Source organism: Etheostoma cragini, chromosome 3 (assembly GCF_013103735.1).
Source record: "Etheostoma cragini isolate CJK2018 chromosome 3, CSU_Ecrag_1.0, whole genome shotgun sequence".
In the NCBI taxonomy this organism is placed as follows: domain Eukaryota; kingdom Metazoa; phylum Chordata; class Actinopteri; order Perciformes; family Percidae; genus Etheostoma; species Etheostoma cragini.
In genome coordinates this window covers 12,784,074-12,798,605 of record NC_048409.1, presented here as the reverse complement: position 1 = coordinate 12,798,605, position 14,532 = coordinate 12,784,074, and the positions used below count along the sequence as shown (strand labels likewise).

General features: G+C 40.6%; 1 protein-coding gene and 1 long non-coding RNA gene across 10 annotated transcripts in view; one reads left to right on the top strand and one right to left on the bottom strand.

Moving 5' to 3' along the window:
• Nucleotides 1-12,841, bottom strand: part of LOC117942540 — a 20,729-nt gene extending 7,888 nt beyond the window's left edge. Inside the window, exon 1 of the long non-coding RNA XR_004656149.1 lies at nt 12,830-12,841. This is a non-coding gene — a long non-coding RNA (uncharacterized LOC117942540). The remainder of the gene's footprint in view (nt 1-12,829) is intronic.
• dock10 (dedicator of cytokinesis 10) overlaps nt 1-14,532 on the top strand; it is a 64,433-nt gene that overhangs the window by 12,317 nt on the left and 37,584 nt on the right. For 6 of the 9 annotated variants that reach the window (XM_034868046.1, XM_034868048.1, XM_034868047.1 and 3 more), the window contains exon 1: nt 7,748-8,159. The exons of 1 other annotated variant lie outside the window; for it this stretch is intronic. In XM_034868046.1, coding sequence (XP_034723937.1) covers nt 8,001-8,159 — 159 coding nt within the window. In that variant the 5' untranslated portion in view covers nt 7,748-8,000. Of the gene's footprint in view, nt 1-7,747; nt 8,160-13,914; nt 14,153-14,532 lie in introns of those variants that run through there. 2 more of the 9 variants (XM_034868045.1, XM_034868043.1) reach the window with 2 other exon arrangements.

Sequence of the window (14,532 nt, the reverse complement as noted above, 5' to 3'; positions counted from 1 at the left end):
GGGGGCCATGTGGGGGAGTGAATTAATGAGGCACCAGCTCTGTGACAGTACAGTAGCTGCTTTCCACCTCTCACAGGCCAGATTATTTATGAATGTGTAAGTCAGTGAGCAAAAGCAAAAAAGGGCAGGTAGTCAAGTACAAGTTGTAGTTTTATTGTTGTTACCACCTAGGGCAGGGCAAGATAGATATTACATCAATATCAATATACGAGGATAGATATCGTCTTACATTTTAGGTATCATATTGTGATATGACATGAGTGTTGTCTTTTCCTGGTTTTAAAGGCTGCATTACATTAAAGTGATGTACTTTTCTGAACTTACCAGACTGTTCTTGCTGCTCTCTTATTTCCCTTTACCCAATTATAATTTTACTCATTATATCCGTTACTGAGGGTTATTTCTCAAAAACGCCATTGTGTGAATATTTTGGTATTCACCAGTTGTCAACCCCAATATCACCACAATATTAATATTGAGGTATTTGGTTGAAAATATTATGATTTTTGACTTTCTCCATATTGCCCAGCACTATTAACACCATCCGGTCCAAGCCAAGGAGTTTCACAGAGTAGATTAAGGAACAGAAGCATACTTGCAACATCAATGTAGAAGATTAGCTTGTTTCCCAGGGTGTTCCCCACATTGTTTAATATTGGATGTGGGTAACCTCACTTGAAACAACGACCACCTCCACCGATATCATAAAAATCTACATTTATTAAACAAAACACTACATTTCATTAAAAGGAGCAAATAGCATGGTTTTAATGAGTGTGAAGTGTTTAAAGACTCTATTTGTCTATTATTCATTTCTAAAGAAACACAACAATATATGAAAGGCTCCATTACCTTGTATCTCATGTTATGGCTCCGTAGCAGGTGTTTTTGTAAAAATAGACGATTGCATCATAAGCACGCGACTTTCTGTCCCATAATAGACAAATTACCGAACAGTACAGGAGAAGCTTGCAGGCAGTTTTGACTTACAATGGCTGTTTTAGTTTAATTACTAATGTTAACTAGCATGTTAGTCAGCAATAATCAGCCTGTATCTATGTTATTTCCTAACATATACCTACGCTCTCCATCGCTGCTAAATTCGGAATAACTGAGATTTACTGAGCTACCAAAAGACTTTCAGACAGGCTGCTCACGTCACATCTATGTCGTCAAGCTCAGTTGGAGGCTGCGCAGTAACACTCAGCCATCACCGGAAAAGTGTTTCTAATATCCTTCACTGGTCTCCATTGCAAGTCTACGACGTGGCTTTGTCCATTTCTTTGACTGTCTATGGTATCAACATCTGGGTGGCATACCAACTCTGAAACAAGGCCCCTGATGTGGAATATAAACCCATCTATGACATGTACAGTATCCCACTTATATTTAACAAGTTATAAATTATGCAACAAACAATACATTTTTATTCATTAATATTTTTAAAAATAAGATCAACTTGTATTAATCCATGTAGGGAAACCCAGGTGTCATAAATCACCTGAATCAAAGTAGTGTCTGCTTCCAGTTACTCTCCCCCTGATTACAAGCTGCTCCTCTGTCTCTATTTGAGCTAATATGCTGCCTGATTATCTGTCATAACTACATATATGCACAGATATGCTTTTCCCTTGAACCACGGTGTGTGGATTTGTGTTTATCTCCACTAAATTCTTGGAAAAAGTACAAATACTGTAAAAATAAATAAATAAAAGAGTTCTTTGGAGGCTACAGTAGGTAAGATGGATGTAAAGGAGAAAAGGTGTGGTTGATTGCGTGGCTGGCTGCATTTTAAGAGGGAGGTGAGTCTTAGTATAAGGAATGGAAATTTTTAACAATGCCCCCCCCCCTTCCCGGCAGTTGCTAGTCACTAACTTCCCATCTCCCATATTCTCCACCCAATCTCGCCTTTCTTGCTCCCTCCCCCAACATCCCTCCTGCCTCAGGACTTTAGTTCTCATTTAAAGACATTTTAACAGCTTCCTTTTCTGAACAAACCGGCTGCCATAGGACCAGGTAGTACATCAACACAGAGCGCCTCCTGGAGGTCATTAATTAAAGACCGGCACCCTCTCGTCCTCCACACTCCACCTGCTGTGTCCAGTCCTCAGCACTAGATGGCATTGGCAGTGTGCTGTTGCTCTAAACTCTGTTCTTCCTGTTAATTCCTCTAGGGAAAGAGCTCAACTCAGAGCCAGATATTACACAGTCTCCACGTTTACAGCATGATTTTGTTACAGTCAGGTTGTACAAATGAGTCATGATTTGGATTCATATTTGGAATTGCATTCTCACATAAAAATATATCTGCAGTGTTTGTATTAGAAGGTCATTTGGATGATTTCCATTGCATCAAATCAAGTGCTTCTTATTTCCTTCGTTAGGTCGCTTCAATAAAAAACAAGACAACTGCGCATCATGTGACAGACAGCCACCTGCAGAGGGGACAGAAAAACAAATCTGACATGTGAAAGAGAGACAGAAGAGTGATGCAGCAAAAGTAAAGGCTCTGGAGGCGCAACAAAATCAAAAGCAAAATGAGTCAGAATCAAGAAAACCCCTCCAGTTCAAACTGATGTTGTGCTTCAGGGGAAAAAGTCTTACATCTGCTCTGTGGAACATTTTCAAATGCAAAAAATTACAGTCAATAGCAAATACTTTCCAAGAAGTATTTTGCCACAGCTGCAGCACAGACAGCAGGCTAACGCCATAAATGTATACAACCACCTGAAATAACATCATGAAATACAATATGATGAAACTCTTAAGGCCATGGAAATGACCAAAAAATGTCTCACCACAAAGACATCTGACAACTTACAGGTACAATTCTTAGATAGCCTAGTTTGATTGTCATTGGATTTTGAAATATGCATCTTCTAGAGTACCTGGTGCTCAGTTTAGATCTCTGTCTGTCTTCCTGTTTGTGCAAGAGACGGTGTGCTGTGGTGTTATATCCGCAGGCTGAGGTTTTACTGAGAACGCACTTCAGGATGAGTTTGAGACTTTATTAACCTGTCTACTAGTCAACTACTGTAGCAACACCGAAAAGGTGGAAACAACAGTCACTGCAAATGCATTGATACATGTTTAGCTGCAAACTCATGCCTTCCTAGCCCTTGCAGAAGCACATTGTTAATTTGATGAAGTTTAATCGACCCAACAAATCAGATCAAAACGTGAAAGAGTTATCAGTTGAAAGTTTGCAGTCTCCAGATTTCTTCTCCACATTTTGTCAAGTCCAGTCAGTGAACGTCTCCATTTCTGCAGCCTGTCCCAGAGAAACCCTATTTGAGAACAGAGGCTGACCCTGTGTTCCTCTCGCTCTGTGATTGCCAGAGGCCAAACTATAGTTTGCTGAGAACCCAGCACCCTTGAGTGACAGCATCCTTCCTGTTGTGGTCACCATGGAAACAGGAGAATGTTTATCCAAGTAAATTCGCTGAAGCTCTGCACCACATCAAACACGGCTGCCATGAGTCAGCCTCCTGCGCTACAGGGAACCTAACTATAGCAGAGCTAACTGCTTACAAGGCGGTGTGCTGGAGTTTTAATGGACTGTGGTTTCCCGGCTTGGCCTAGTTGGCTGAAGTATTTGAAGTCAGTAAAACTGCTTATGTTTGTCTCTCGTCTAAATAGTTAACCTACATGCATATGCAGCATGCACACACACACACACAAACACACATCAAACTCCTGCAAATCTAGTGTACGTAACCGCCACTTTGTCACCGTTGATGTTGTTGACCGGAGTAACAGCAGGATTATAGAGACGGAGGCTGTACAGCTGGAAAACATTAACTCCACAAATGATTGCAGCGCACTTCCCTGTACACCCCAATGATGTCATCCTTTACTGAGGTTCAGACTTACACACAGCTTAACCCCGGTCACACAAGGAAGCACCAGCAACTGTAGGTCCAAACAACAGCAAAGGTGCACACAATTGAATACTAACGGTTTATAGTACTGCACTAGTCCATGTGATTCTTAATATCGTTGAAATTACGTGATACATAACACTTTATTCCTTTTCTAACATATTTTAGGGGAGGGGCTATTTTAACCTTTGTCGGATATACTAGCTGAAGACAGGAAAGGGGGGAGAGAGGGGGGACGTCATGCAGCAATATGACTTTAACCCGGGCCACTGGGGTTAGGACTGATCCACATGGGGTGCACTCTCAGCCAGGTGAGCCACCATGACGCCCCACTGACAACATATTTATCTTGCACAATTAAACATACAAATATGCATAATTAGATCAGTTTAATCATTAATCTAAAGCCTATTTGTTCATGGTACCAAATGGATCTGGATCTGTTTTTAATTATTGAAAGGGTATTTTGCAAAAATATCCCTGAAAATTCAAGAATTTAAAAACTTTCTATTATTATCTACAGTGCTACATTTCCTTCTTTCTAATGAAATCACAGTGAAGAATAGCAGCTACTTAACAGGTGTACCAGTTGAGCAGTTTCTCCAGTCCCTCGAACACATAGCACCTTTTTACATTGCACTGTAAGAAATAACACTTACATATCAGTTGCTTCAGGAAATTATTTGGAAAATAAATGACTCATGAAATAAAGCTTTACCAAACATACGGTTACAGTGGTTGGCATTTACTATGTGTCCATGGGAGTTCAGAATTTGGATATTTGGTATATGGATAATAAATTAAGAAGAAATAGGGAGTGACAGAGGAATAAAAAAAAAGACTCCATTTATTATCAATAAATCAATTATCATATTATCAACTTATTCAACACTTACCACCTCATTTAGTGAACGCTGCCTCGGGAGGTTTGCTGTAAACTCACCTCTCCTTCTTCTATTTAAAAAAAAAAAAAGAATAAGTGAAGTGAAACAATTATAAAATGCACAGAAGATTGTTACTATTGTGGCATATTGTGCACTGGCTCTGCATTAAGACTGCAGTGTTTTCTTAAAGGAAACGTGCAGAATTTCTGACTTAATCGATGGCTACACACAATGTGGTGTGATCAGGCCTCATATTAGCATGATGACTTAACCCACCGCTCCTAATATCAAATACTATCCAATACTAGCTTTCCATTGCTATTTAAAAAACAACAACATATTCTTCAGGCTTTTATTGCCCTTATGATTGTTTGATAATGATAGGGAAGTGGGGAGAGAGAGGGGATGTCACACAGCCTGCCTAGCACTCAGCCTACATGCTGTGCAAAATAACAAAATCTAAAAACTTTTGACACTTCTTAAATTTACACAATCAGGGCCTGCTCCTGCTTTCTCTTCTTGTTTTCACAGTGTAGCCATAACCTTAGAATAGTACTGCCACCCACTGTGACATACCAGAGAGCCCCCCCCCCCCCAATATAAGGAATTTAAAGGTTGGCAGATACAAATGCTTCATAACCCTTGTGTTATCTTCCTGTGAACTTGAAAAATCTGACCCAAAGGCAACACAAGGGTTAAAAAAAATAACATTAATGCCACATCAGCATCAATTCAAATCTCAAATGTAGGGGATCTTATCTTGTCAAACCTCTTTTGTAATTGTTTGGATGTTGTCAGATAATGGAAACATCCAATGATTAGTTACACCTCAACGAACATTTGGACAGATCCAGCAGCCAGCGTGGTCATTTAATCCGTGTCTGCACTCAGTGTGAAGGCAGGCGGAGTGAACGAGAGCACAACGCCAAGCTAGCTGTGTAACATGGGGACTGTGCCGACGACTACAGGGCATGTTTGTGTGGGCATATTTGCATGACAGGACCATTGTGAAAGCTTGGCATACAAACAAAGCTTATTTTTGTGGTTTCTGTGTTTTTTACTGCTGCTATAAGGCATGTTGCACTGAAGAGCATTTAGTGAGCAGTAATGATTTTGGAAGCGTCGGGGAGGGTGGTGGTGGGTGCGGTTAATGTCTCTCCACTTTGAACATTGCACTGGACATATACACTGTCATCTCCTACTGAGTGGGCACATTAATATGTGTACACTGTGTGGGAGAGAAGTAGCAATTTTGCATGTGTGCATGCTTTTGTGCGTCTTTCTGTGTGTTTGTGCGTGTTGTGCTGTTTATATTTAGCCTTGTAAAGCATTGTAATAATGAGCATTTATGTGGGCGAGGGGTGGGGTTTTCTGTCACATTGGCATGGACACTAATGACCTTAATCATGACCTAACAACATCCCCATGGTTACCTCCTACTCTCTGCACGCAGCTAAAAGTGTGCAAATGCCATTGTCTATACATTATGTGTCCCTTGATAACAGATCTACAGAGAGTTTAAAAACATTGCATGCAGTCAGGCTAAATTATAGTATAGGCATAATATATAAAACATTCCATCAAAGGACCCTAACCCTTTCTATTTCTATTTCTATTTTATGAATTATGATTTTTTTTTTTTTTTTATTTGACTTATTTTTACTTCCTCTAATGTGTAACTTGGTGGAGATTTTGACAACCATTGTCCCATTGAGGAATTAAGGCTTCTAAAAGATGTATGCTTTGGGCAGTGTTGGCTGATTGACTGTTGTTTCGGCCAGTCACATTCAGTTTGTTGTGCTTGATGGTACGGTCTTGCTCCACCCGCATTAACCAAATTACATTAAAGTCCAGTGACTGACAAAGATAGCAAAGAACAGTCAACAAAAAAGCCAGGCTTCAAAGCATCCCTTCAGAATCCTTTGGGTGACAGAAGTGAAAAATGATATGAATCTATGTTCTAGACAACCTCTGGTTCCACTTGTCCGACTGGCATGGAAGAAAAAGGGGCTTCCCCTTTCTCTTTTCTTTCAGTCGTACATGCTAAATAGCTGCAAAACATATGAAAACCATTTTGTCCTCATAATGCACATTTTTTCATGTCTTTCCAATCAACCACACACAGTGAAAATGGAACATGAAGAATAAAGCAAGACCAGATGTTACAGTGACCTGAGAACAATTAGAGTGGTTAAAGTGATTGTTGCTGGCACTCGGGGAAATCAGAACCAACGTAATGGCATTTTATGTTGTATAGACTCAGCAAAAGCCCTTTTTGGTTCAGTCTATGTGCTGAACCAAAGTCTCTGGAATTTTACATGTTAGCTCTACAGTCCTAAAACTCCAGATGCACGCTTCATCTGTAAAGCCGCCCACTCCCCACTTTCCGTCCACTTCCTGTTCAATAGCCTCTCTCACCACTTCCCAACGATCTCTCTCAATCTGCCAACCTCCACTACAGAACATTAAGCTGAATTAGCCGTAGCAAACTCATGCAAATGCATTAACATGCACATTTTTTGTACTCTTTCTTTTATAGAGCAACAGTTTATTTAATCAAATCAGAGTGTGGGACAGCATGTCTGCGTTTTACGTGTTGTCTTCAGTGCAAAAACCGCAAATAAACAAACACAGACAGCAGAACTGCAACTTGAAATGACTGGTGTGATTAGAAGAAAAATGTTGAAGGAGAGTGCTGCAGAATGAAATCAGAAAAATGATATGAGTAGGCCTCTGTATGTGTGTGTGCGTGCATGTAGCAGCTGGTCCGGGTCAGCTGACAGTTATTGTAGACTGTGATTTGTTGCATGAGTTGGGCTGGGCTGAACCGTGCACAGCTGCAGTGTGTGTGTGTGTGTGAGAGAGAGAGAGAGAGAGAGAGAGAGAGAGAGAGAGAGAGTTTGTGTGTGTGTGTGTGTGTGTGAGGGAGAGAGAAAGAGAGAGAGCCAGCCATGTAAGGCTGCCAGTGTGTATGCTCAGCAACATTAGGAGCTGGAGACTGGCGTAGAGCAGTCTGGGAAAGAAACAGAAAGCTTGCAAAGCAGAACTGGTTAAAGTGAAGCAAGGGGAGGGCAGAGGGGGATGGAGTATCAGTTATCCTACTGGGCTTGAACAGAGCACAGCACCACTGGCTGGACCAGGGGCTGACTGGAATGAACTTGACTGTCATCAGGGCAAACACTTGAGTTCAGGTTGATTGGGATCAAGCTGGACCAGGAGTCAACAGCAGTGGATTATGGGTTGTTCGGCCAGTGTAGTCCTGCTCCTGCGCTCGGTGGGCGGCGCTGATTGCGGTCACATGTGTTTGCGACAGGACCAGATGTCATTGGATGCTGCCACTCCCACCCTGGAGGGTTACTCGTCTACCACCTCACCTCTGACCATCATTGTAATGGTAACCAGCACCACTGCACCTCCAACTCCCTATTAACTCTACCTTTCTACCTAATGCATGTGTGGGCAGGTAGAGGGGACTACAGCATGTGGGTGTGGAGTAATTGTGTGCACAATGGTATCATATTTGGATGTGCATGAACGTAGGCATGGGCCGGTATACGATTCTAACGGTATGTTAACCTTCAGCAAAAATGTCACGGTATTGCAGTATTGCAATTACAGCTTTAAATATATATTTTTCTAAATGTCTGGGTAAAAAAAACCTTTTTTTTATTGAACACAATGTATTTTATTTAATGCATTTATTTTAGTAACACACTGCACACTGCAGTTTCTCACCTTGACCGCTCAAAAAAAACGCTCATACCTTATGAACGGTATGATGGAAAATGTTAAGTGGGTTTGAAATTTGACTTTTTCATGCCTACATGAGTGTGTATTTTTCTCTGCATTTTATTTGCAATGATGGATAGATGTCCTGAGTCTGAAGGCAGGGTCAAACATGAGGAATCTAGTTTCTGGGGGGGAAATCTATTTGCTCTGAATATGGCCAACAGAGAAGTCAAAAATAGCTATTCAAACAGAACCACAAATAAAATGGTTGATGAGTGAGTGAGTGAGTAAAGGAATGAATGACTGGATTAAGTACATGTGCATTTCTTCTTACTGACTATTCTTTTCAGTACAGTCCATACATCTGTTTGGTCTCTGTATCCACTAGTGTAGGCCAGATTCTTTATTTCCAGAAAGACCCTGGTTTCTGTAAGCCCAGTGGAAAAAATGTAAAAGTTTTGGCAGGGTGGGATCTTTACACTCGCCCCTTCTGTTTCCCCTTTTTTTTCTTTCTCTCTATAAACCTTCTGGTGCCTGTTTTTCTGCTCTCTTTGGCAAACTAAATTCATAAAAGTTTACACTGTAAAATCATGTTTGCCTCCATATTTTCGTACTGTGATAATAGCATGTTCTGATGTTTTCAGGCCAGGCTGCACTAGAAACTGAAATGAGGGCACTAACTCTGCCTGTTGCTTTTCTAGCGTGAGCTATTTCCATAGAGTCAGAGTGAGAGATTAATCAGAGCTAAAACACTAATGGTGTCATGTTGGCAATAGTTTTCTACCTTAAAGTAGTTGGTCACCTTTTTTAAAAACAATAACAAAGCTGGCACCACTTTCAATGACAGCCAGTTCCTACAGCACAGTTTCACGCTGAAAGACAGCGATCCAGTGTGTGATTAACACAGGCGTCCAGGCTAGATTTGTCAAGTTTTTTTGTTATATAGTTTCTTGACATACCATTGCATTAGATGATTATCTAGGGATTCAGGTTACTGGATATTAGAAGGCTCAAGCAAAAAAGTACAGCTGTGTATCATCTGCATAAAAATGAATACCATGAAAATTATATTTAATTCAATTATAATTTATAATATAACCAAGCACCAGCTTTCAGACAGAAAATAATAAAGGCCCAAGTCAAATGCAGAGTCATACTATTTTTTGCTTCCCGATACTGATTCTGATACCTGATCTTGCATATCGGTTGATACAGAGTACTGATCCAATACCAGTGTGGCATATATTTTATCAACTGTGTACTACTATCCTTGTATGGATGTGATATGATTTCTATCTTTGTTGTCGCCTGGCTCAGGTTAAACTCTTTGGGAAACATGAACAAACACAAACAATGAACTCTATAGAACTTTCTTTTATCATCCAGTTTTGACAGTTAGTTCCAACGGAAAAGAACATAAATAAACTACTTTAACATAGATTTTCTTTATGGCTTTATTATGTGGTATCGGATCAGTGCATAAACTCCCGTACTTCCCGATACCGATACCAGCGCTTTAGGCAGTATCAGAGGTGATACTGATACTGGTATCGGAATATCTCTAGTCCTATATAAATATATAAAGTTCTAAAAAAAACGTTTTCAACTGAGCAAGAACTAGTCTGTGTATTTTTCAGAACTGTCAGGATTAAATCTATAAATAAATAAAACTTCTGAAAGGAATTTGGCAGGGGGAAGGTCAAAAGAGCCTTTACCGTAAACATGGTTTCCACTAAGGGCTCTCCCTCCAGACTTGACCCTCTATGTATTCCTCTGTCACCCTGTCACTGACACTAGGGTCAGGGAAAGAATGAAAAACCTCCAGTGTCTTTTTGGACGCTGCCAATCCTCTGTGGTGTTGTTGACCTGTTGATTGGCATTCAGTAATATGTTACTGTGTGTTAATTGGCTGTGGAACAAGGGCTACATATGGTCTGTGGAATGCCTTTAATACAGCTGAATGGACAGACTGAAATAGATGTGTTGGGGAAAACAGCAACCAAACAAACTGTGTGTATGTGTTTTGGAAGAATACAAGAAAATTCAAAAAACGTTCCTTCATTTTTCACCACTAATCAACAGATCCAATTGGCCTTACAAAAGCGAGAACAGTTTTCTTTTCATCAGAGGAGTGACTTCTCTTAGATGTATGAATCCCCACTCCGCCGAGGGTGACTCCCTCCAGACCTTGCATTGCTATAATGATGTAAAACAGATGACTTCTGTCTGGTTCCTTCTATTCTCTGCTGTCCCAGTTGTCTCCCTCTCTCCCCCTATGTGTCTCTCTTACATACTCCCTATCAATCGTTCACACGCTTCTCTTCTTCCAAACTCGCCCTCTCTCGGTTTTTGTCACACTGTCTTGACACGTCTTTCCTTCAACAGGATGATAAGCTCTTAAATCTGTGCTTGAGAATGATACAGACCAGCTTGTGCACATAACATGGAACGAGTTGAACCCTGTGATTTCTCTCCTTCGCTGTCTTAATCATTTCCCATCTTTGATTTGTTCTCACCAATTCAAAGCACCCTACCCTCCTCTCCCTCCTGCTCACTCTCTAGTTCACAGTTATGCTGGACGAGAGCCATGCTATGAACTACCAGTCTAGTACTCTATTTGTATCCTCCGCATCGCCATAGTTTACCAACATCAACACCCGTTCTGTCTCACCCCTGCCAGGAGGGAGAAAGGGAGAAAAACAGAGGACCGGGGGCTGAAGGAGAGATGTTATAAGGGATGTTAAATAGGGTGAGAACAAGGAATCAGGAAAAAGACAGAGACAGAATCAAAGGAAAAAGAAATAAAGGAGTGTGCTGCTGAGGATGTTTAATGAAATGAGGCAGTGAGAGAGGAGGAGATGAGAGGGAGGGATGGAGCCAGCTGCAGAACAGAGGATGGATGGAGGGAGGGAAAGAAGAGGAGGGAGGTTGAGCTGCAGACGTTAAATGGGTTTGTAGTAGTGCCGTGCTAAGAGCATAATTATGATACACTTTTCTCCGATGCAAAACATCAAAGAGTTATTAACGGTTATTAAAATTAGGAAAACATACCGTAGATTAAGATTAATGCTTTATGTCCTGCCCTGACAGAATTGCAGGTTGTTGTTTTACTCTTTCATGAAGATCACAGTTGCAGTCATGAGACCTACTGTGCTGGAGTGCCATCGTCTGATGGATCTTAAAGCCTCGTAAATAGCAAGATGCTAGCTCAAAGCAAAACTGATGTCAAGCTTTTACATTTTGCACATTTGGGATTTTATGTAATGTCTGTTATGTGTGAAACCAGTTTTACACTTTAACCTCAAAAATGTCTTGTCACTTCCATTGACTGTAAATATTAATGGACAAAGCATCCGGTTCGACGAGTGCAGCAAATGCGGAAGTGCCTTAAACCCGGCATTCTATCTGAATTCCAGCAGGGGGCGACGCTTGCGGTTGCAAAAGGCGGTCGGTTTCTGTAGAAAGTGACCCACTTCTCACTTGATTTATTATGTCAGTAAACATTTTCAGAAGGAGTTTATGCTCTCAATTGCTATTTTTAATCTTCCGCAACAGAATGATGTTGCTTTTTTGAATTATGTAAATGTAAATGGCCTGTTCTTATATAGAGCTTTTCTGGTCTTAACGACTACTCAAAGCACTTTTACATACATACTGTGGCTGAGGCCGCCGTACAAGGTGCCACCTGCCATAAACACTCACACACATTAACACTCTGATGCACAGCATCGGGGGCAACTCGGGGTTCAGTGTCTTGCCCAAGGACACATTCGACATGTCACTGCAGGGCCAGGGATCAAACCGCCAACCTTCCGATTTGCGACCGCTCTACCACTGAGCCATAGCCACCCATTTTTGGTCTCATAAATTTTAAAATCAGTGATGAAGTAGAAGGTTGTTTTAGGGCGTGGCTATGATGTGATTGCTAGTGAAATTGTGTAACATATTGAGAGTGTAAGCTGCTCCTCCCTCGCTTCTTCCTCTCATCTAAAATCTTCACATCCACAACCAGGATAGATGCGCCCGTAACAGCAAACTCGACAACACACAGTGGGTGACCTCACACATGCGTTGTCCATTAATATAAAGTCTATGGTCACTTTACCAAAACCAACTGGTAGCTTATGGTATCCAGCCATAGTTCCGTGTTTGTTTGCTCTGGTTTTGAGACACGTACCTGAGATTGCCGCCTCTCCTCGAATACAATTGAGATTTTATTCATGTTGCTCATGGCATTGCAAAATTACATCTATGTGTCTTTCCAGAAACTGTGTACCATATGGTCTAGATATAACTCAGACATTGTTGTCAATTTCTAAAGGAACTACTTTCTACCAAACAAATGTCCCTACATGACAACAGTTGACAGCGTGTTCTGTAGGTTGCTCCGAGTGAAACAAAGACACTGTTTTTAGAAAGAGTTGTTGTTGTTGATATTTATTTTTTTGGGTATGGAACTATTATTTTTCAGTGCTGTGATTTTTCAATGCAAATTGAATTCTATTGCAATGGGGTGGAGGCATAACATTCAAACACCTCTTTGTGAAATGTGCGCAAATAAATAAAAACCTATCCGTCTGTCTTGACCACTAGAGGTACATTTAGTAATACATTACATATGTTTTCTTTTGGAATATGGTTGCATTGACCCTTTAAAGTGGGATAAGGCAGTACATTGATTTCTATGCATCCTTTAATTCATTAGTGCTCCCAAAAAGCCTGATTGGCGGACCCTTGCTTAATGTGTTATCAGCAGATATACCAAATTGTTGTCTCATCAGGAGTTGTTTCCTCTTGTGCAGAGCTCTGTTCTGCTATGAGGTTTAATGTGGTGGAAGTGAGTGTCTGTGAATATACAGGCAAATAAACTGTAGATATAAATGCTATTGTATTTTTATGTTGTGTTGTTTGCATTTCTTTAAATGGAAACGTGGAATAGTGAATACATTGCAATGTTTTTATTTTGTTTTCACTTTTTATACATCCATTCTCTTGTAGATGGACAGGAAGGGTTAGCTTTTGAACAGGAAGTGGATAGTTTATGTTCTAGTTCATACAGTATATATTTATATATGTGTGCATGCGCGGGCTGATGTTCTTGCTCTTGATGCTCTTGATACATTTAGACAGAGGAAGATGACTTTGAGTGTGTGTGAGTACATGATAGTGTTTGACTGCAGAGAGCAGTTGTCTTTTTGTACGGTTAGTAATGTGGAGTGTAAATAAAAAAGGTTTGCTGTAACCTGATAATGTCTTGCTGAAGTGTGATAGGTATTGGTATGAGGTGTAGAAACTAGAGTGTCTGGTTGGTTAGTTTCAAGTTTGCAGGGGATTTTCAGTGTGTGTGTTTGCAACTTGCGTGTGTGTGCTGAAGTGTGTGTTGGGCATCAAACATCAACTTCCTCTACATCCACGTGCACTGACACAACCTCAGAAACCTACTCAGTGTTAGTTCTGCTTCTGATGGAGCACATGCCTACGATGTGCATTTTTTATAAGTTCACTTTTAAATTAGCTTCAACCTTTTTTCCGTTTGGATAGCAGAAGTTCTGCTTACAGTTCTTGATTGTGTTTACAATGAGCTTCAGGAGCAAAATCACCTTCAGGAGGAAAATAAAGAGCAAGCGAGTGCGATCGGATTTCAGCCGGATGAGTATTGTATGTATTTATATGTCTCTTTCTGTCTCAGCCAAGTCACATTCATGCTGCATTACAACTCTCAAGTAGTAGTTATATACTGTATTATCACATGGCTACACTTTACTATCAGTGACTAACACATGTTTATAAGTGTGATTTACACAGCTGTGATGATTGCAGACAGCAGTCTATGGCCATTATTCTGTAAAATATGGTATTTGTGTGCTTAATTTCCTCTTTTGAAAATGTGTTTGTTACGCAACATTGAGCCAGGCTCTGTGACAGAAAGAGACGGATAAAAGAGAATATTTTGAAGCTCACAGATTACATGACGTGTGTATTAATGATGCAAACCTAGCAGAGCTAATGCTCCAATGCTGTATCTAACAGCTCATGAG